At 42.8% G+C, this 23,502-nt stretch overlaps 1 protein-coding gene across 2 annotated transcripts in view; it reads right to left on the bottom strand.

Annotated features, from left to right (window-relative positions):
- The window catches only part of LOC115012096 (mitochondrial import inner membrane translocase subunit TIM16-like), a 103,807-nt gene that overhangs the window by 7,841 nt on the left and 72,464 nt on the right, over nucleotides 1-23,502 (bottom strand). For both annotated transcript variants that reach the window (XM_029437554.1, XM_029437556.1), the window contains exons 10-25: nucleotides 4,573-4,627; nucleotides 4,306-4,363; nucleotides 4,073-4,218; nucleotides 3,878-3,976; nucleotides 3,466-3,564; nucleotides 3,163-3,322; nucleotides 2,895-3,070; nucleotides 2,579-2,687; nucleotides 2,078-2,164; nucleotides 1,833-1,975; nucleotides 1,612-1,716; nucleotides 1,254-1,339; nucleotides 801-942; nucleotides 626-715; nucleotides 352-468; nucleotides 82-217 (exon numbers count right to left, since the gene is read on the bottom strand). In XM_029437554.1, coding sequence (XP_029293414.1) covers nucleotides 82-217; nucleotides 352-468; nucleotides 626-715; nucleotides 801-942; nucleotides 1,254-1,339; nucleotides 1,612-1,716; nucleotides 1,833-1,975; nucleotides 2,078-2,164; nucleotides 2,579-2,687; nucleotides 2,895-3,070; nucleotides 3,163-3,322; nucleotides 3,466-3,564; nucleotides 3,878-3,976; nucleotides 4,073-4,218; nucleotides 4,306-4,363; nucleotides 4,573-4,627 — 1,808 coding nt within the window. The remainder of the gene's footprint in view (nucleotides 1-81; nucleotides 218-351; nucleotides 469-625; nucleotides 716-800; nucleotides 943-1,253; nucleotides 1,340-1,611; nucleotides 1,717-1,832; nucleotides 1,976-2,077; nucleotides 2,165-2,578; nucleotides 2,688-2,894; nucleotides 3,071-3,162; nucleotides 3,323-3,465; nucleotides 3,565-3,877; nucleotides 3,977-4,072; nucleotides 4,219-4,305; nucleotides 4,364-4,572; nucleotides 4,628-23,502) is intronic.

Below are 23,502 nucleotides of genomic sequence, written 5' to 3'. Positions count from 1 at the left end.
GCATGAAGCATCTTCATCTGGGTAGAGAGACATGTTAGATACGGTCACATGGTATGTATACTGTATGGTCTGTGTCCACACCTGGCGTCATGTCTTTAGGCTTTAGGTTGATCTTTTTGTGCTGGCCGTTGGAGCCAGACAGCCAGGCAGAGGCAGTCAGTGCCGGTTCCCAACAGACTGCTGTCTCTGTGTACACATCGTCCTGGAAAAACTCTTTCTGGAGACAGAGAATCAGACGCATAGAGTTATTTATACTTTCTTTCATTAAACCGATCAGTCATTTATTAGAAATAACCACCAGGAATGAAAGTATGCAGCACTGGTGTCCACTAGGTGGTGTAGTTGGCTCACCTTGACCCGTGGCACTTTGAAGGCCACTGGCTCTATGGTCGTCTTGGTGAGCAATAGTCCTATAGCTATCTCTACGTCACGCACGTTGCACTCCGTCTTTGGCAGAAAGGCCAAACCCTGCAAACAGGAAACAATCAGGTAGTGAAGTTTAGCAAACACGTTCTGCATCACAAACATAGCAACGTTTTAAGAAGGGTCTCGTAAGCACTCTATGCATATGTACGCTGACGGACAGATCTTTTAAACATTAAAGTAAAAGAGTTCAGCTCTGTACCTTATGTGGCTCAGGAGAGTTAAAGCTGCTGCACTCCATAAAGTACGGAGCTTCAGGGACTATCTCATAAATGTGCACTCTGGTATCACCCTGGAAAACAAATCAAACACACACAGGTTACATCTTATTCTTCTGTTGACTTTCAGATTTACCTTTGTTTTTTTTGTTTGCTTACTTTTGCAGTGAGGATGACCACACTGGTGTCGGGGTCGTAGAAAGGGATGAGCGTAGAGGGGGAGACGGACACAGAGGTGCTGGCTATAACTCCAGAGGATAGGGAGTCAGCAGAGTACAGGTAGAGCACTCGCTCACTGCGACTGCACAAGGACGACAAGAAAGAGTCATTGCTGATCTGATAACACTGGATCATGATGCCTTTGAATACATCATTTAAACCCTTCTATCGGGCGACCATAGAGAGCATCCGTGCTGGTAGCATGCTGGTGTGGTTCGGCAACCTGACTGAACAAGACCAGATACAACTGTAGAGTTTCTTTTGTGCAGGACGCTCGCACAGTTCTGTTTTGTTAGAATAGTCATCGGAACACTGACGTCACTCTTAAATATTTCTTGTATGAATATTTTTTATACACACTTTAACAAACAAAGTCTTTGCCGTGTTCAGTACCTGTCAAATCCGGACACCAGCAGGTACTTGCCATCACACACCCAGACTGCACGAGCTCCCCTGTGGCCCTCAGGACCTGGGCCCTCCTAAAATAGTGCAGACTATTAACAAACACATTCATAAATATATATTCATTTGAATAAGTGAACCAACAACAAAAAACGAGTTTCCCCAACATATACTATGGTTCTGAATTGTGGCTTAAACGAGTGAAATGTAAGTGCTGAGCTTTTACATGCACACACAGCGCTGAGAAGCAACATTGTGTTTCATCATTTTCACAATACATACCCAGACACAAATGTAATCTTTGTTTTTTTTATGTATCCTCCCTTATTCTACGATGTGCAGTACATACCTGCACAGGTGCGGTGGACTTGCGAGGGTCATAGATGCGAACTTTCCCGTCCTTGCACACTGTGGCCAGGAGCTTGCCATTGGGGCTCCACGCCATGCCAAACACCTGAATGTAATCCACAAGAGGAACGAAAAAAGAAGTAAGAGGTGACAGGTGATCTATTTACTGCAGTATGTGTAAGCGGACGTATATTGATCAAGGCATGGGTCTTGGCCACCCACCTGGTCTTGGTGTCCGGTGAGGACTTTGACATGTTCTCCGGTCTCCAGGTTCCACAGTTTGACGGTGAGATCGTAGGATGAAGACACGAGGAGTCCGCTGGCCAGAGGGTGGAACTTCATGGAGTAAATCTTCTCAGTGTGGCCTACGAGGAGTCACAGCAGCTGTCAATCAACTTGGATTTTTACTTTTGTATGTCAGGCTCGTCATTCAACAATCTATTATAGAGAAAATCAGTAAGTCCTACCTCTCAAGATGACCTCAGGCTCGGTCAGGGTCTCTTTCAGCCCTCCCTCTGGTACCTTCCACACCCGGATCTTTGCATCATCACAAGCTGGCACGGACAGAGAGACGCATGTCCAATCACTCACACACGTATCAGGACACACAGTCAATACAACATACAGCTGCAAATACTCACACCTACAAAACACACCAAAGCACTTCATTCATTATTTACTAAGAGAAAATCATAGCTACACATGTAGCAAATTCAATTTCAGTTTTTAAAATCTTTTTATGATTTATAATTAAGGGCATACCTACCCTGTCGCCTGCTATTTATATGTTGATGTATTGTCTGCATTTATACTTCTTGTTGTGTTAAGTGTTATACTAGAGGACCACAACGGAAATAAGCCTTTGGGCTTTATTGCATTTCCTTCCTCAATGATTTTCAATGTAATGACCGCAGTGCAGTGTTATATGTATTTTTTAAATCAACAAATAAATAAATAAATTAACTTACCAACAGCCAACCGGTGTGTGTCAAAGGGATCCCAAGAGAGGTCGACCACATTCACAGAGTTTTGGATGGTGGGCAGCGCTGTGTCAGGTATCCTGCCAGGCTGAGAGCGCTGAGGGGAGAAGGGGAATCAAATCACACACACACACACACACACACACACACACACACACACACACACACACACACACACACACACACACACACACACACACACACAGTCTTATTCTACAAAGTAGTTGAAGTACAATGGAAATAGAGATACTCAACATGGAGACCAACCACAGTTTTTAAATGTAATCTCCGGCTGCTTACGTACCTCAAAGATGCCGATCTGTCCCCCGGAGATGGCGAGGGGCACTGCCACGCGTTGCCGGTTGACACAGAAGCCGTCTGACTCGCCGGGTGTGGTCAGGTTGAGGCCACGCAGATTGGTGATGTGCGTGTCCCGGTGCATCATCGTACCCTGAATGTGACGGAACTTGGAGGTCGGCCCTGGATCGGAGAGAGTTTTGTCACTAACATTATTATAAACCAACCGCCATAACGAAGAATGAGAGATTTCAGGTGTGTTTGTGAGTTTATACCCAGCATGCTCTGGATGGCCTTGGCACTCTGAGTGGCACTGAGGCTGGGGAGGAAGCCTGAGGACAAGCCGGAGGTGGAGGAGGGAGAGCGGGACGGGTCAGCGCTACTGCTCGGAGTGCTTAGAGGACTACTAGAGGTGGAGCAACCACGTGGCGGGTCCTGTAGAACAGTAGGGCGGCTGTTAACTTGTCACAATAAAAAATGTATCCCCAATTTGGGAGTATGAGAATCCACTAGTAGCATTATAACTAATGTATGGTCCGTGGAACCTTAATGATCAGATGCAAGAAAACATTTTCTACCTCCTTGCTCCCCCCACTGGCCAGCTCCTTCTTTGCAGACATCTGTTTTGCTGGTGGAGCCTTTGGTTTGAGCTGTTTGTCCAGGCTGACTTTCTCCACCTGAAGATAAAAAGACAGAAGACAAGAACTTTGTTGATCGCACACACTAAGGGAAATTCACTTCACGAGCAAAAGAGTGATAAATAAAAGAGCAAGATTAAGAAAACTAACTAAATAGCATAGCTATAAATGCTAAATACACCTTTTCACTCACACAGCTATGTACACGCTCCTATAATTGTAATACAAAATATAAATATATTTGCACATGATACAGAAAATTGCCTAGGATAGACTGTCAGAGAGCTAAATGTTTGCGACATCCCTACAATGTGAAGACCGTATAAACTTGTTGAGAGTGGAGATCCTTTACCTGCTGGTTCCCTCCCTTCCACCACTCTTCAGCGCACATGGCTGGAGTTGTGCCCACTGTATCTGGGTAAAGATCTTCATGAAACTCCTGACCTGTATGCTGGAAGACAATGCAGCACCGATGCAAAAGATGTAAATCACTTGCATATGTTCGGAATCTGCTGTACATGTGGGTAAAATCTGCGCGTGTACACACCTTGCGAGGGACTTGATAGCTGATTGGCACAATGCAGCTGTCTGTCAGCTGAAGCACACGCATCACTTCGCAGGACATGACATCCAACGCCAGCTTGGGTACCATGGCAACTCCTCGTGTAGAGGTGTCCGCCAGACAGTGGCTCACTACAGAGACAAGAGAGAGTGATCGGACACTAGGAAGGGAGCGCTGTAATAATCGGACCGGACAGAGAAACGTTGAAGATGCTTTACCTTGCGAGAGGAAAGGCTCAGAGGCAGAAACTTCAAAGCAATCAAACACAGTATCCCCCTGTGAGAGAGAGAACATCTTTAAATCATACACTGTACTGCAAAACATGGCAGTGAATCAGAAAAATAAACAAGTTCATTTCATTCACAGAAGATCTGATTTGTGATCCGACTACACAAAACCTTTCAGCCATAAATATCTAATATCGAACCTATTCTTCAAAGTTTTCTCCTGGCAAAATGCATAACAGACATTTTTCTGTATCTCACCATGCCAGCCAGTACGAGCAGACCGGTGTCATCATCAAACAGAGGGATCACCATCCTGAAAGAAAAGAGACGAGAGATTCAAGTAATGTTCAGAAACAGCAGATTCATGTGGTACCCTCACTATTACAGTTCAATATGTCACACGGTGTGTTTGGCTCAAGTTCTACAAAGACGCCAGTAGATGGAGCAGTACGCTTGATTTCTAGAGCTGTAAGTGATAATACATTTTCAGGTCAGAGCATAGAAGTTTATGCTGCGATTCTCCCCCCCCTGATCTGCTCAGAATGTCTTCAATTAATTTATGCATTTCAGTCAATAAAAGGACAGAAAATCCTGAAAACAACATCATAGTTTTCTAAAGCCAAAAATGACTTTTTCAAATGTTGTTTTGTCCGGAAAAATAATAAAATCAAACAACACTCAGTTTACAATTAACACAAATGTGAGCATTTCATAAGCTGCGAGGAGATAATGTTTTTTGCTTAAAATAACTTTAATGATTAATCAATAAGCAAAAACAGTTGTCCAACACCTCCAACACCCACCCACACAGTCACCTGCCTCCTCTCATGGTTTGAGGTAAGAAGATTTGGGGATAAGGAAACTGAATGAGCTTTAAACCCAAAAGGGGGAAAGTACAACTGCCTGTAGTAAACAAACCAAACAGGAAGTAATGGCTTGGCTAGAGGCTGACAAATCTCCCTGGTTCTCCACCTCTCACTTCATCACTGAGAGCAACAGTCAGCACGCTGTGTTGTTTTCCAAGACAAGAAAAGAGGACAGAGGGTGCCGGCTGATCTGACCACTTCACATCACAGATAGGCGGATTGAAGTGGAGAGGCAGTTGCAGTGATTGGCTTATGATGACGACCTTGTGCAATGGTGCTATTTTAGAGGAACGCCACTCGGCTGCCTCCACATCCACGGAGAGTGACAGACCGGTGATGTAATGCTCCAAGAATGACAATATAATGACAGACTTCGTTCGGGTATCTTAAGCAACTGGCATTGGTGACACGCGATGGTTTGTACTGTGTACAAGAGTGACAGAGAGAGAGAGAGAGAGAGAGAGAGAGAGAGAGAGAGAGAGAGAGAGAGAGAGAGAGAGAGAGAGAGAGAGAGAGAGAGAGAGAGAGAGAGAGAGACGGTATGTCAGCAGTGCAGTTGAGTGAGAACAGAGGGAAATTTTCAAACAAACCTGCACGAGTTCAGGATCACTCCGTCACTAAAGACCTGCCACAAGTCTGTGGTTGTAATAGCTCACATCCTTTTGTTGTGTTCACAGATGTTGGAAGTCATTTTGCTCTTGGCAGTTTTAGCAGAAATAGCAGACAGAGAAACAACTGAATGCCGGTGACGACTGGGAGAGAGCAAACATTTTTTGGTGAACTATCCTGCCAAGTGGTAATGGTCTAGAAAAATGAATTTTTACTTTGTATGCTGTACGGGGGTAAAAGGCCTCTTTTATCGTTTCTTTTTGTTTTCTGGCAAGGATCAAAAGAGTGGGCATTAATATAAACTTTATTGATCCCAGAAAAGGAAGAACAGATTTACAGATAGACACATATACCCTGAGAATACAGTGACTGTGAATGTCATGCTAATGTTTCGCTCCAACCAATGTGTTTTGTTAAGTATGTTTTAGTAAAGAAGGGATTCAAGACCTATATTTTCATTTAAGAAAAACAAAGTGAATACAACCGATAATACCAAATATGAAACAAAGAAAGAAACATTTACTCTTCACACTCCTCAGTACTTAATATATGACTATAAAAGGTTGAGATGGAACAAAAAGGTGAAAAGTAATAATGGACAGTGAAAGGAAAATAATGTGCTGCTGGGCTCTTTTTAATACACATGTGGAATTCCTGTTCCTATTACAATTACAACAGGATCAGGTTTAATGTGGATGTTAGGAATACCAGAGAATGTTTACAAAAATGTTTTTTCTTCCAATATCCCCTCTGTCCTCGGGCACCAACAGAGGTATTTAACCCACGCTGAAGCGGACTTGTTTTCAGAAGGCCTATTTCCCGGTCTCCCTTACTCTACCTTTCCAGAGGTCATCTTTTTAAATTCTTATCATTTGTCTTTGATGTATCAACAAAATGGACCCGTACCCCTTCTTTTCTCTAATACCCCTCTCCCCGTCCCTCTATCCCCGGCCTATGAAGTCAGTGAGGGGCGGCCACGCTTCATTAGGGCGACTGTGTGTTCCCATGTCGGAGTCAGTCCACTCGGAGTCAGTCCACAGGGAGTCCCTAAACACCTCCATTCCCACCCCCCTCTCCACTGCCTGTATTCCTCTCCCTCTCTCTTCCCTTTCCAACAACACTACCACCTTGCACCCTGGAGTCTCTTTGTGCCTCCAGTCCCAAATTGTTGCTTCCAAATTGCCTACACTTTCTCTGCGGCCTTATCTCTGGTTTTCTCATAGTAAACGTCCAACAAGTCAAACAGCCACATAATAGGAGTGGAGCTTTATCACTGATAATGGCCTCTGTTTACCATCGCTTTCATGCTCCACCTCACCAACAGCCCATTTTCCCACACAGGAAAAACACAGACACTTAATACATGTGCGTATGTATGCCCATAGATGAACAAGCACACACACATACATGTGCTAATAGTACAGCTTAATGATGTATGTGCACATGCATTAATAGGAAAGGGGAGCCAGCAGGATTTCTGGATCACATGGGCTGATTATGAATGAAAAGCAAGACTATTACAGGCCTCATTCATGCTCTTAGAGGAGAGGCTGTAAACACAAGTGTGTGTGTGTAGTACCGAATCCGACCTGGCACACTAATCCTGACATAAGCCCCTTTCTGTGTTGGGTGTGCGACTAGGACAGGAACACGAATACCAGCTAATAAGACTCCTCCTTGAAAGACTTCACAAAACGACAGACTGGGACGGCCCAGCCTCACACTCTCAGGGCTATCTGCACCCACTAACGTCTCAACACCTTTCTAGCTCTTCTAACTGTCTGCGATGAGCTGCCTGATGCTCCCAGAATCCCCCTGGCTTCAGTCTGTCACTGGCACTCTGTTCCTATCAGAGTTTACACAAAACAGAGAGCGGAGAGAACCCGCTGCTGCCTCGTCTGCCATCGCCTCCCACTGCACTCTCACACAATCCAAAGCGCACATCATAAAATGACCTTCTGCCCATGACAGCAGCCTTCAGCACCAGCAGATATGACGGGTATATTACTCTACGCTAATGTGCATCTGTGTGTGTGTGTGTGTGAGAAAGGAGTCAGCCCAGGTATATTATGATTATGAGAGCTTGATGTTGTTAGACAATGTAAGAGATAGTATAAATCAGTGGAATAACTGACTAATGGAGGGGTGAGACGAATGGATATGTGGATGACAGACAAATGCAGAAATGGTGTGTGCCTACGTGCTTGAAGTGGAGAGTGCATGAGATTTGGCATCCGCAGCTGGAGAGAAACCTCAGAGTTGAGAGAGTTCAACTGAGCAAAAATGTCCAGTCACCGGACAATAGATCAAATTATGGACACACGCACGCGCACACACACACACACACGCACACACACGCAAAATCCTTCCAGGAAAACGGTCAGGTGCATAGATAAATACTGCATTATGAGCATGTACATGTATGTGCTTCAAAAAATGCACACACATCAACACACTCCGTGCACTTGTGTGAGCACATATAGACTTATCCAGATGCGCTGATAGCATCAGACACACACAGTAGTGTATTATATACAGTATATAGGTGGAGCTAATGAAAGCAGCCTGCGGAGGTATAAGGTTATGGGTTGAGCAGCTATGGCCAGATCAGTATCAGTCAAAGAGACCTTTCTCTGTCGTATGAGATCATGGCCTTCAGCTAGGCCAGCCTTGCTGCTAAAAACACACGTTAGAGAACACAATAAGCTCCAGTCGACAGGTAGGAGCTGGCCAGAAAGCAGAGAAGAAAGAGAGAGGAGGCCTTTGGGGAATATGAAACCAAAACAAAGCAGCGGGTTGTCTACTGTTCAGTTTTCTTTTTTTACGCTCACACAGGGTCACTCTGTTGCTGTTCTAAGATTGGAACACACTAGGAGACTTTTATCATCCTAACAAGCTATGAAAAGATCAACAAAAAACAGTCTGCATTCAATTGTTGTCAAATAAGTGCTTAATCCTCATTGTGAGTTTATTATCACTATTTCTGTCTATAATGTATGTATGACAATTATTGCATGTTAGTCTGTCCTGGACAACAGATCCTTCTTTTGTGGCCAGTTCCTGACGTTTCTCCCTTTTTTGTTTCCTATTTAAGTATTTATTAATCTGAATCAAGGGTCTAAATATAGAGGATGCCGTTTGTACATATTTTAAAGCCCGTTCATCACCTCAATCTGAAGGCGAGAGATTTTAAATCATAAATCCCAGCAATGGAGACTCTCCACAGTATTGGAAAAATGTTTTCATGGTCAAAACGGGGTCATAATCAGGCTTTAAATGATGTGGTTCAACCTCAGCTTTATTTACTGTTCATTCTATTTTCATTTGATCCTTTTCCTCCCGTCATCCACTCCTCCCTCCTTCTTTATCGGTCCCCTGGTTATGTCATCCCAGTCAGTGGGAGTGAGTGAGTGGTGAAGCAGTATCGCTGAGGGTGAAGGGTCTGCTGAACTGTGAACTCGAAACGTCCACTTTATCAGCCCTCCTGCCTCCAAAGATTGCCGGCCTGCATCATGTCCAGCTGTCCTGTCTGGTCTCTACTGTCCCACTGGCCAGTGGTGACTTAGTGTTTTAGACTGAAACTAGAGCTGTTTTAGCCATAAAATAATGTTTGGATTATCACACGGGGTCATGAGGACACTCGGGGTGGGTCACAGCCAAAACAGTGGACGCGTTGTTGTGCGCCTTGAGCCACTGTTTTTAGAGTTTAAGTGTGAGAGTGCACATTTGTTACTCCAGTCGTCCCCATAAACATTAGGTCAATACACTTTTCCCACACTCACTTGGACATCAAATTCCACGAAAGCTACGTTCAATTTCATAAAGTAAAAAAATATTGAGGGATAAGATATTATACTGTTCAAAATGTGAAGTTTGAGGCGAGAGTGCAGAATCCCGGTGAAATAATTAGTTGTTGTCTCAAATATTCAGCACAGGGTTGACAGAGAGACTTCCAGGAATGTGAGTAAATCGTGGCGCTATATTTATTCCCTGAGTGTTTTTGTTTATCTATCTATCTTCTCTTGGCTATACAAGGGTTTTCATAGTAACGAAAAGCAAGACTAAGAGCCCTGAAAGACTGTACTTACACACAGCGGTGCTTTAAGCTGAACCGCGTCAGGATTTCTGGAAAGAGACATTAATGCTGAGGTTTATTTTTGCCGCTTTGAGCACCATAAACCGACTGCCATCTAGTTTATTTGTATTTATTTTATTATCGAAACATATCAGGTTATTAGAAAATAAAAAATGTGACCGCATAAATCAGGGGTGTCAAACATGCGGCCCGGGGGCCAAAACCGGTCCGCCAGAGAGTCCAATCCGGCCCGCGGGATGACTTTGCAAAGTTTAAAAATGTGTTTTGTGCCTTTGCAGATACACTGTGATCTGTAAGTTGTAACACACAGTGTAAATGATAAACTGAGGCACAATATTGTTGAAATTGGAACTTTTTTTTCTTAAGAAATTTCAGGTTGATCATAATATTTTGTAAAAATATCAAATTTGAACATTTTCAGAATGTACTTGTACTTCTTTGCCCTAAAACGAAGGGAAACATGTGGAGTTGTGGTTATTTATAGGTTATTATGTTGTGATTTTACTGCTCCGGCCCACTTGAGATCAAATTGTGCTGCATGTGGCCCCTGAACTAAAATGAGTTTGACACCCCTGGCATAGATGAAGAAGCCACATTACACCATTTTTGATTTTGGGGTGAATTGTCCCTTTAATCCATCCAAATGTTGTTGAGATGACAGAACAACATTGCCATTCATGAAGCCACACCACTGCCGTGGCTAAAAAGGAACGACCCATATGAGCATGAGGTTGAAACCTGCTCTATTCTCTCAGTAAATCAGAACTGTAAAATCAACTATGAAACTATCTATTTTAGGTCTTATTTTATCTCCTCCACAGATACACACAATTAGCGGCAGATCATAAATGTGGTTGATCTGTTGCCGTATGAAATTAATCCGTAAAAATATGCAGTATGATGAATATTTGGAGGCAGCTAAACAACTGTATCTCCCACTCAAATGTATGACCATAAAAAACACATGCTTTTTCATAATTCTTTATAATCACTATCTGATGATGGCAGTTCATATGACCAGATGATTATCTATTCATTCGTATGATAACCCTTCCTTCTTCCTGTCTTTATTGTTTGCTGCCACAAGACACACACTTTCTGTTCCAGTGTTATTACTCTTGTGTAAGAGAGTTAGACACAGCTAATGGTTTTATGCACACTTACCCCGACAATGGAAGGACTGGTGCGGAATAATCCACTGGTGATTAAATGGGATTCGTAACGGAAAACAATCTCCAGGATGGTATATCCTAGGTTGGTTTCTAGTGTTCTGCAAATATGTGAATGAAAAAATCCTTCTCATACGAGAAATGAGAGCAGATACTTCAGAAGATTATGGAAACGTCCTTCTAAACAGCAAACAAATGGTTTGGCTACGATTAGTCCTTTCAAACTTTGAAGCATAACAATCCACCAAAAATGACTAAAAGTGTGCCAAAAGCAAATAAACAATACATCACAGTTGATGAACTTCGTCACCTTTGTAAACTCACAAAATCACAGATCAATCAGACCTCAGCACTTGTGCTGTCTGAATGTGTACAAATGTTTCCATTAGCAGCATCAGAGCTCCAAAGCCTGCACCACAAAAGCTAAACCACAGGGTCACAGCGAGGGCAACTTAACTCCAACGCTTCAACTCACAATGCTTGAATGCTGCAGAGCCTTAAATTCAAATTCATTTGACTGTCCTCATTTAACGCTGTCCCAGTTCATTTTATTCACATGAGAGGGCCACAGTTTCAGAACTGGTCCAATGGTCCTTGATATTAAAATGTCTCACTCTCTTGTTTATTTTTGGACATGAGGAAGCACTCATACTTATTGCTTCAGTTTGTTCTCCTCTTGTATTATATTTATATTCCCGTAACAGAGCTTCAGATACTTCAGATACTTAGTCTATCTGAAAGAGCTGTCTTTGAAAAGCCCAGACAGTGGTTTAACAAGTCCTATGTGCTTCACAAGAACAATATAAAACACTTTATTTGTGCCTCAATATAAATATATAATTTTACTTTCAAGACGGTCTTTGAGGATTATGTTCGAGACAGGTGTTCATTTTAAAAAGCTGATCCAGAGCTCTGTGGCTCAGTTGCAAAGATAATAGATAAGAGGCACACACTGGGGATAAGGTCGGTTCTCTAAAACACAGCTCTGGTTGTTGTGGAACTGAATGCAGCTTCTAAGTCTTGATGAATTTAAGGATCCTCAGCAGGTGTTTAAGTCAAGCTGCACAGTCACCATGCTGAGCAGTGAAATGTACTTAAGTGCAACATACCTTCTCCACTGCATTTCAGTGTGTGTGTTTTTAATAAATGTGCTGGGTCTGACTGCCGAGCTATCTTCAGTAGCCAGTTCATTAGAAGGGAATTAGAGTTGACGCACTGCGTTCCTGAGAGGGGAAGAAAAGCCAGGATTGTTGGTGAAGGGGCCAGCTGTGGCCCCTCTGAGCACCAGTGACGAGCCTCTCAGATAGGCTGCCAAGCGGCTGCTCTCCCCTCTCTCCTCGCTTCACCGGGTCCTCTGACCCCTGACAACCGGCACACACACACAAGTACATGTCGCGGAACACATGCATGCATGCTCAGGATTTAATTAAACTCACTGAGTCCCGTGTCAACAGGTCTGCAGTGACCCCTCAGACACCCCCTGCACATCCAATTCCACATACGAACACATGCAAAGTTGTCAAAAAGTAAAAGGAAAATGCAGCAGCTTCAGCACTTATTTCCCTTCTGTCCTCAGGAAACAGAATAACGCTTTATTACCATTCCAGCTCGCCAGTACAGCTCCATCTTCACACTGACACAAGCAGCCCTATCATTACAGTACATCTCTGTTAATCCCTCTTTGCAGGGGGAAACAATGAGCCCGCCAACAAGACAGTCCTTCTGCGTCAGCCACAAATGAATTATTCGCAAAGATATGGAGCATGTGAAGAAAAACAACCCTTTCACAAAATGATAAGACACTCTGAGACATCTCAAAGAGAATTTAACACAGTGTTGTCTGACCACATGACGGACAGCGGGTCTGTTTTGGATAATGTTGACATGAAAAATGAAACCCAATACTTATTTTTACCACCAGGGCTTCAACTGGTGAAACACATGATTACACAGACCGATTAAACACACACGGTTCTACTTCTCCCAGATAAATGAGAGACATAGACGCTCATCTTCTAAATGACACACACTCGTGTCTACGCACACACTTACAAAACACTCGGTTTTGAGTGCATGGTAAACTGGCCCAGACGGGCTGAGCTATAAAGCAGCCAGGTCAGTGGTCGTAAAGTAGCGAGAGACCTCAGTGCTGCTCTGTGGACTGGGAGGGCTGAAGGGCAGACGTGGGTGGGCATGAGGGTGTTGCGGTATACAGACCGAAGAAAAAGTCTTTCAAATGCACACGTTAAAAAGGAAGACAGCTTTGAGATTGCTGAGAGAAATACATAGCATGTGTACTGTATATTGTCATGTGTCATCTGTAATGTGTGAGGTGTGTCTCTGAAGTGCTTGTTGACGGCCGCCGAGCCCCGGAATAGATGCTTTCCACGTTAACCCTGGGGTTCAGCATCAAGGGCCCGGGCTTGATGACCATTAAATGACCTGTCGGCGGGAGCCTGGGAACCCATCAGCAGCCACAAACTGCCTCAGAGGAGAGAAGAGAGAGGAAGCGTTGGCACAGAGGACAGAAAGAGGAGAGGTGAGGGTCACGACCGCGACGACCCCCTCTGCTGGTAGGTCACCAGAGGAAAGTACGGTTCCCGTCACAGTAGCATTTCCAATGCTAAACACAGACAGCGGTACACATGTTTTAGAGGAAGTGAGGAAAGAGCGACCTGTTATGCACTCTCAACGAGCAGTTGATGGATTATCCACCAATATTAGTGCTTCACAGATGTACTTTGTTCAGGAAAAATTGAGGCAATGACTCACATATAAATTCTGTAAAAGAATTGCAATAAAACAAACCCTGAAAGTCTGGAGGCTTCTCTAGTTTGACAGTACACACACTGTCCGAAGAAATATGCTTTTGGTTTGCAAAAGTTGCAAGTTATCATCTTTCATTAACAAATATCTGTATCAGTATCTGAATTTGAAGATGATGTCAAATCTTAGGTGCACTCTAGTCTTATTTTTCCTACTGTGAAAAAGCCACAAGTGCAAATGGTTGCCGAGCTGCCAGGCACACATTGAACCACTCAATAAAGTCTACTTTAAAAACACAATATACCAATAACAGGCTTGATGAATGACTTACTGCCCTGTGTAAATCCTCTGCAACAGACCGTGGTCGCTCTTGAACGGACATTCGGCTGCTTAAGAGCAACAACGCGGCCGACAGCTGAACTGAGGTGTCACATGACTTGGTCGTATATCGATGAATATTTGTCTCAAATCTTCAGCCAAAGTTCCCTCGAACGATGGGAGAGCTTGACCTCGTACCAAACCTCTATAACCTTTTTCAGACTATACTTGGCCTAATGTGTACGATTGACTGTGTGTGTGTGTGTGTGCGTGTGTGTGTGTGTGTGTCTGTCTTTTCTCCATGGACAGCCAAGACAGAATTATTGGAAATGCTAGAACCATAAAACCCAGTAATTTATGGACACAACACATGACTGTTTAATATTTGTTTTTCCTTCAAGCCTGAGTACGTGTGTGCAAATGAGTGAGAGGGTTGACTCGAGAGAGGGGACGAGAAAAATAAAGAGAGAAATATAAACCCTAAAACAACTTCTTCAGACCTTCTTTTTTCCATTCCTGCTCAACTAGAGTTACAAAAACATTCTTGAGGCGTTGTACAGAGCGCCTTTCGTCGATCGTCATTCCCGCATGTTTTGACTGTGTTGTCTTCCAGTTCTTCTTTATCACACTCAGTTAGCAGAGTTTATTATCAGTCCCGCTGTCTACCAGCCTGTGGGTCTCTGTCTCCGGAGCCAAGCGATCTGACTCATCTCTCTGTGACACACACACCTCGTCTGTTGCGACTATGCGTCCATACTTGCTCTTTCTGGTCCATCTAAAACGCCACTTTATCACTCTGTTCGCCCTCCACTGCACTCTCTCCTATCTCAAAGCACAAATTCCACTCCTGCTGGATGAACATCTTGTGTCTCCAAGAAGACGACATTTGGAAACACAAAAAAGGATTGTGATCTTTTTAATTTTTAAATCACACAACAGGGGACTTTCAGGGACCATAAAGTTGTTTAAAGTAAAGACAGGAAAATAAAGTTTTGCATTTTATCAAATCGTACACAATTCCATAAAAAGATGCACATTTCCGCATCATGTTGTACGTCTAACGACCTAAACGATATTTCAACATAATATCCTCAGACTACCTGTGGCTCCAGGCCTCACCTTTCCCCCTTTGTCCTGGGCGGACCGCCTGTTTTACTGCGTGTTTCTGTCCAACACACCGGCACTAAATCCTCCGCTTTAATGACCGAAGCAGGGATTTGTACAGTGAAAACCAATAAAAACATCACGAAAGAGAACAGATTTACTATAACAGAGAAGAGGAACGACTTAGGGAGGGAGAAAAAAAAGAGAGAGAAACTGAGCGAGATGGAGAGTAGAACGAGATAAGATCTCTATCACATTCGTGTAGTAAATCACAACATCTGTGTGTGTGTGTGTGTGTGTGTGTGTGTGTGTGTGTGTGTGTGTGTGTGTGTGTGTGTGTGTCCTTATAAGAATGCTTTGAGCTCTATCAAGCTACATCTTGGAGAGTTATTGGACAGAAAGGAGAAAGTTAAGAGATTGTTACAGAGGACACTGCAGCTTTGACTTGATAGTCTTGATGAGCTGCAACTGGTAACGACTAGATCGTCTCCCCATTTCTGCCCCTCACGTTCCACCATCCATGTCTGTACTTTGGTCAAGAGAGAAACCACATTGTTGTGACCACCCGTACAGAGTAACCATCGCTAATGCAGTTTAGTATTCCAGTCAAACAACGGCAACAAACCTCAAACATTTCAAGTGTAATAAACTTTACATTGTAAATAGAAGGGGTTATGGTGGAAAAGAAAACACAAAAGTATGCATTCGACAAAGAAACGCGCGGATAGGAACACACACACTTCTCGTGCCGTCTATGTAGACGCCATCTCTTAACAATAAGCAGTGCTGACCAAACATTTACAAGCCCACATCCAGACTCGGACTGGGCCTTTCCACTGCTGCATGACAAGGCAGCTTTGAGCAATTTGTCAACACAGCAGATGCGTATTCCTCTGTAGGTCACAAGATGAATAAACTAAACTAATCAGAGCTTGTAGACTTCTAAAACCAATGACAAAAGTAGCTCTCTCTTTTCTTTACATTTAATCAACTTCTATTTGACCTTTCCTCCGTGTCAAGGCCTCCACATCCATCTTTTCATGCTATCAACACTGTGTGTGTCACAGCTGAAGGAAAAGCTCGTTATCTATGTGCATTGTGCGCCTGTGTGTTTGTTTCTATTCAACCTCCTTTATTTAACTAGGAAGTTCAGAACCAAATCACTCCATGATTGTCTGGAAAACCCCAAAAGGGCTTTAAAAAGAGGCATGGCATAGTCATCAAAGAGAGGCGGAATGAGAAGGGATAAATCCTGAATACACAAATGCAGGAATAGCACCACAACATTGGAAACAATGCATCAAGGTAAGACCTCATCGTTTGCATGACGGGCAGTGGGATAAAAAATGAAGCACAATATTGAAAGACAGGAAGTAATTACTGTCAAAGAGAATACATGTGTGTGCATGTGACAGGCGGGGGCTACAAGAGGAGACTGTGTGTTTCTGTATATGAAATAAGGACTTGTGTGCAGTATGACTGAGTTTTATACATTTCCTTAACACTTTCCACACAGGACGACATGTTCCTACCACATCATATGACTGACCAACCTTTCTGTCTGCCAGTGGGCTGGCTATATAGGATCTGACTGACTGTGAGTCAGAGGGTTGGAAATGTTTATTTTACTCAGTGGTTCTATTAAGCACTTGGATGAAAGATGTGAATTTAAATTTTTTTTGAGAAAAAGGCAGCAGCTGCACTCTAACTACAACTGCATGACTTATATAGTAAACTTTGTCAACTAAAAATGAGAAAAAAATGCATGTACACTTAACATATTACACACCTTTTTTTATGACCATATGTAAATTCTCCTTCTGCAGGTTCCGGGCTGACCTGATGTGACCTGTGCTGCATAGTTGCTCTCATTCCTCTGATAGAGTTTCTGTCATAGCAATGCAGTAGTACAGCAGTGCAGTCATAGTGAACATACTGTAGCTGCAATCTTCCCGCATTAAACCACAGGCATGCTGCTGTCAATACCTGACATGCCAGAGTGCAGGGTGCAAAGTAGAGAGAGGTAGGAGCGAGGAAACACAACGGGGTCGATAGGAAAGGAGGAAATGAAGCAAGAGGGAGGAGGGATAAAGAAGGGAAATAAAGGAAAATTGTTTTTTATACTTTTATGTACAGATTTTGTTTTGCATTTCATCTTTTGCCTGCAAGTCAGATTTAAGTAGAGGACAGAGAAACTTTCCTCTTTCAGCAGATGAATGTGAAAAACAACCTCCTAGTGTCAAACTTATATTGTATGTCATTCTGCACAGTGAAGCTCAAACTTTTAAGTGAACCAACAATAAGCACACATACACATTTTAGTGTGGAGCGGGGACTTTGACATTGGTGTTTGAAAAAGAGGCAGAGAGAGTAAAACAAAGAATGGGAGAAATAAAGGAATAAAGAGCAAATGCAAAAAAAGAAAGATGACAATCATGGGAAAATGCCACTTGTGGATGACCCCTCTTGGTAACCGGGGGATGGGAGGTCACACACACGCTCTCTTAACCCAACCTCCTCCCCTTGGATCTCACCTCCTCCCCTCGAGGCCTCTCTGTACTCTTTCCTCTTCTATCAGTCTTATCAGAGCCCCAGCGATAAGCAGAAATCCCTCACTTTTACCTCAAGATAAAATCAACAGCCAGTCATAAGCTGCTCCATCTACACATTCAGGACACCACAGCTGACGCAGCACCCACATGTGTCTAGTATAAAAGACTAGAAGGCTAAATGTCAAATCGTACAGTTGCTGAGGGAAACGTGTTCTCAATCAGCTCGATAATGTAAGTTGGTAAACCCCAGGATTGTTTCCAGGATGGATTCTACATCCTTTCAACAATAAAATGTGCACTAATGGCTTGTCCAGCTCTGAGGCATGCACGGCCCAGCTGTGCTATCTGTCTCCGTCTCTCTCCTTAATGAGAAGTGCCAGCGTGCGCAGAGTCAACAGACCAGTAAACCTCAAAGTGAACTATGGTCTGACCCCTCTCTAGGTCTCTGTGTGCTCGCTGTCTCGCCCTCCTCTGCGTGAAACAAACAGCTCCTGCTATCATTAAAAGTTTAGTGTACAGATTATTGAGGTCTTTGTGTTGAGGCGGGGCCTTTTTGTGTTGTTCACTGACATAACTAGCTCACATGAAGCTCTCAGCTTGCTCCAATAAGGTCCACATGCCACGAAGAAATTACAAAAAAAGCCACAAATCATGATAATAATAAAAAGCACACAAACAAAACAATAAACAAAGCGACAAACAGGAGCCAGACATTTTTTTTCTTCTTCATATTATGACATCCTGTGTGTTTCCCAATGCAAAGTTTGTTAACACAGCCTGTCTAACGCGCCCTCTGACTGACAAAGGGTGAGAAAGGGCTAAATTATATTTTGGTAAAGCACCCTTCTGCCCTCTTCACCTTAAAGCTGAAGTTCAATCGTGGACACATATTCCCCCATGAGCCACTTTGGGTCCAATTAACCAAAGATGAACTACAGTACGTAAACAAGATAATAAAATGTGCACTTGTGGTACATATGAAAGGTTCCTCTAAAGAAGACAGCTTTATGAGGACATGATTGAATATATACTCGGTAAAGCTAGCCAGAGAGAACAGGTGGGAAGAGTCAACATTTCCCTTTTATCTGATGCAGTTTATTTGATTACAGCATTAAGTGTTTGTTCTCACACAAACAGTGACAACTTCTGTTTTGAGCACACTCTCTATTGACCATATTCCTCTGTCACGTCCAGGTTCCCATAGCAGCGGCTAATTAACCGTGGATGTTCCTAGCTTCTCCCTCTCCCTTCCCAGGTTGCTCCTCCTTTCCGTGGGAAGGATTTTCCCTACCTACCGGGTGCTGTGGGAAGAAAGGCAGCCCGGGCCTCGTAAGGAGGGACCGGTCGTGTCTCACGGCAGCCCACACATACTGCCGTCAGAGTGCATTTATGTGTGACGGGAAGACATGTGGTTGTAAACAGAGGGGGGGGATGGCATGCATCTGCACAACACACACGTGAACAAAAATGCCAATACATATGCAGATATACTAAACACTAACAAAGAACACACTCACACTCCCACCTCCGCCTCTAACACGAAGAGAGGCAGGGAGAATAATGAGCTGGAGCTCCATCAGAAAGTAACTCAGGACGATCATTCCCAGGCTCTCCTAATGGGAAAGCAACTCATGATTACCAAAACCGCTCTCTCTGTCTTTGTGCTCGCTAATTGTTGTGAATATTACAAAACATGACTAATGCTCTACATCCCTATACCACATAAGTAATGTCAGGAACAGCCCGATACAAAATTAAAATGTAATCCTGATCTACGCACCAAAACTTTATAGGAGCACCAAACATAAAGCTGTTTTCGCTCACAAACTTCCAGCTTAGCCTTGTTTGTTCTTTCCAAATATAGTTTGGATGTTCCCAGTAAAAGCAAAAAATGTCACTCATCTTTCTCAATTGAGCTCAAGCAATAATTATTTTGTACCCCACAGCAGCAAATTGGTTTTTCCAGGACCAGAGCTTCGTCACGGGGGAAACATTTACAACATCATGACAACTATTTTAATCTAAAAGTGGAATTTATTTTAAACACTTTATTCTGGTTTTGGAGCTATAAAAAGATCGTTGCACTGACTTCTTTCTCCAGAGTGGGCATGTTTGTTGTTTCAACTGGGTGTAAGTGAATGAGTGAAATGTCATTTTGTGGTGAACTATTCTCCTAAACTCTCATTCTCACTGACTCTCTTCCTATCTTCTCGGGCAGCGACACTTCCCTTGTTTGTTTCCTACTTTTCAAAAAGTAAAAAGAAAACCCACAGGCATGTGGTGAACAACAAAACAAGAACACCTCAAACCAAGACACATGCTCCTGTTCCTGAATGGATTTTACAGACTTGATTGTGGAAGGTATGATGGTGGTCTGCGTGATTGGGCGTCTCCTTGGCAAAATGGTAACGTGGTGATAGGTCACAGGGTCAAGGACAACCCTAAATCACATGCTATAATTACTATATATACACTGCACAATATGCAAAACTTTGTCAGGACAAAGCAATCGAATAGAAACAAAGTTCTACCACTTATACATATGCATACCAGACTTTGGAAACACCAAGGACACAAACACAGTGTGTTTAGAGTCACATTAGCCTTTCTGATAAGCTGTTGCTATGTGGACTGGGAGATAAAACTCAAAGCTTTTGTCATTCACAAACACAAATGTTTCTATTGCTGCATAGAATTCAAATATGAACTGATCTTCACAATCGTTTTAATTTGACAATCACACTAGCATATTTGACTTGACTTGTTTTTGTTTAAAGAGAACCTCACGATAGTATAATTCCTAAAAATAAATAATAATAAATCATGTGTCAGCTAAAAATCTAAAGCAATGCATACAAGACCCATAAACGTTAGGCAAAGCTCAATTTGAAATAAAGTTGAGCCATAGTGTCAAAGTTACCATAAATCATGGAGGCAAGAAAATGACCCATGAAGTTAGAAAGCAAATGTGAGAGAAAGCGAAGCAGCCAAAAACAAAAGGGATTAGGGCAGAACCAGGGTGGGGAAAGACAAAGTGATGAAAGTCTGCTGGAAATACTTTAGCATGACTGTGTGCACACATAGGAACACATTTTCAAACGAAGTCGATGCAATGAAATCAGAAAGATGTGGAAAAGTTAAGCGGTACAGTGTGGAAAAGGTATTTCTAGGAAAAGTGACAGAAGAAGAAGATGTCTGTCACTTACCAGAGAAAACAGCATGGTGCCGTGCGGCTAAGTGCCTCTAGCTTTAAACCGTTAGCAAGCTGCGGTTGGCTCAGCAGCAAACCAGTGTTTTACTGGTTCCCCTGGGCAGCGTTACGGAGCGAGCTGTATGCCGCCTCGCCATCTTTTACTGAGCCAGGGTGATTAGGAGCCCAACGTGCTGACGGCACATTCAGTAATGCTGTTGCAGTCAATAAACTGGGATTTACATCACTGACCAAGCTCCTGCGACTGCCCTGTTATGTACAAATATGTGGAACAGACTCCACAGACTTTCCTATTCTGGATCTTAAACTGCACAACAGAGTGGCAGGACTTCAGCCGCGATGAGTACGGATGTAACAACGTACAAAGTTTTACGTTCGATGGTTGAGTGGAGCAATTCTCTACGCTTTGTTATAATTTGTTTAACAATAAACTGCTGTGTTTGTTGAGAGGAGATGATGTCTGTTGTTTTCACCACATCTGGTTGGTTTTTTTTTATGATGCAGAGAATCTACTCCAAGCAGGTCTGGAAAAAATTAATTCTCAAATATTATAAATCGAATGTTGAATCATGAATTGTGAGCTGAAATGTGAAAACAGCTTGAAGGGAAGTTTATATTATATAATCACACAGAAAGTATGCATCGTGGATTATGAAGGCTGATTCGGATAAATATAAGTACATTACAGAACATATAATAGAACAGTTAAATTAATCCATAGAAAGAGAAATATGTAATATAATCAGAAGTTTAGGCGGCTAGTTAACCCGTCTTGGATCAATCTAGGTCTTGTCTTGTAAAAGAAAGTATGCCTGGTGAGGTAGAGATTAAATTCTGTTAAATCTTTAAATGAACAAAACATTAATCCATCTTAACAAAATATGGAACCACTTATTATTAAGTTTCTGCATTTTTCATAATGCACGTTGGCATTACAAAAGTAGATTTATTCATCTATTTATTTATTCTAGTGGAACAACCAGTTGTGGCAACATTGCTGACTTGGAATTTGAGATGTCAGAAGTTTGGCTGTAAAACTGGAGAAGTAAAGAAATAACAGGCAGCAGCCATTCTCCAGGTGAGTCCTTGAGCACCTGAGCTCTGGAGACGCCGGTCCTCCTCACCATCCAACACATACAAGCTGGATAACTACCATAAATAACACACCCTCACTGTTACCTGGATAGCATCAGCTTTGGTGTTGTAGTTTGGACATGGAGGGTTTAGGTTTATGGGTGGGGGGTGAACCGAGATAGACAGAGAACGTGCACTGATTTTGTGAGCCCGTGTGATTAACTACAACAGGCTAAGATTGATTTCCTTCTTTATGAACACATAAAACTCAGTTTTGCTACGACTGAGGAGCCGCATCTGGACCCTGCGGGACGTGCGTGAAATCATTTCTCTATTCCTGCAATTTACTGTAATGCCTTACAGATGGCACAGTGCATGTGTGTGTGTGTGTGTGTGTGTGTGTGTGTTCTACAGTAGGAGCAGACGGAGAAAGGCACGAGACTTTGTGGAGACATGCTATCACAAAGTAAATTGTACAAAATACATATGCCTCAACAAGTGGAAGTAAAGTGCCTCTTCTCGAGAGGATACTCCAGAGGGTGGGGGTGGTTTCAGGAGACATGTGGGACGGCCTTTGGGCCTGTTCGTTGAATATTCTTCTTGTGGGAGTCTGTGCGCCTTCAGCACGAGGCCGGTGAGTGACATCACCACAAGGAGAAATTTGTCCTGGTTTCATTTTATTTATTTGTTTCTTGTCAAGATGTGGAAAGGAACAGAAGCTCAGCATGAGCACGTAGGTCAAACAAATACAAATGTTAAAGCACTCTACACAAGAGGCTTCGGGTTTCTGGTTAATTCTGTGACATGTGGCTAAAAGTACACATTGGAGGTGACACAGTTCCTCACAGCTATCACCTTACTGCACCTTGTTGGGACTGGCTGACATTGACATAAGCTGCCAGCTGCCGACGGGTAGTTTGTCACTAGAGTTAGGAAGTATTCAATAGAATGAAGCGACCATATGTGCAACAGTGCTAATGTACACTGCACTTAGACTGGAGGCAATGAACAGTCCCTCTTATGAGAGATAAAGTGTGCAAACAAGATAAAAATCATTCAAAAATGTACATTTCTTAGCATTTCTATTTTATTTATTATATTCCTTACCACAAATGTTTACTATGGTATGTCATTTAAAGGGATGTTGTGTTGTGGTCCCAACATTTTCCCTCTCAAAGTGTCTGTAAGCATAATGTTGAAGCCTATCAAGTTGCTTTCTTTTGTCCTGCACAGGAGCTGATTAAATTGCATATTTCAAAAAGCAAAGCAAGGTAGTAATTAAGGAAACACTCATTCAAAATAGAATGTAACTGAACTCTGAACAGTAATTAATTAAACCAGTAATGTGTCTGGTTTAAAACAGGTCGTGCAGGTAGGCATTAATATATATATATAGCGAACTAAAAGGAAGCTGGAATACCTC

This window comes from Cottoperca gobio, chromosome 8, assembly GCF_900634415.1.
Source record: "Cottoperca gobio chromosome 8, fCotGob3.1, whole genome shotgun sequence".
NCBI classification, from domain to species: domain Eukaryota; kingdom Metazoa; phylum Chordata; class Actinopteri; order Perciformes; family Bovichtidae; genus Cottoperca; species Cottoperca gobio.
Note: the sequence above shows the minus strand (reverse complement) of the source record. Positions and strands in the feature narration are given on the sequence as shown.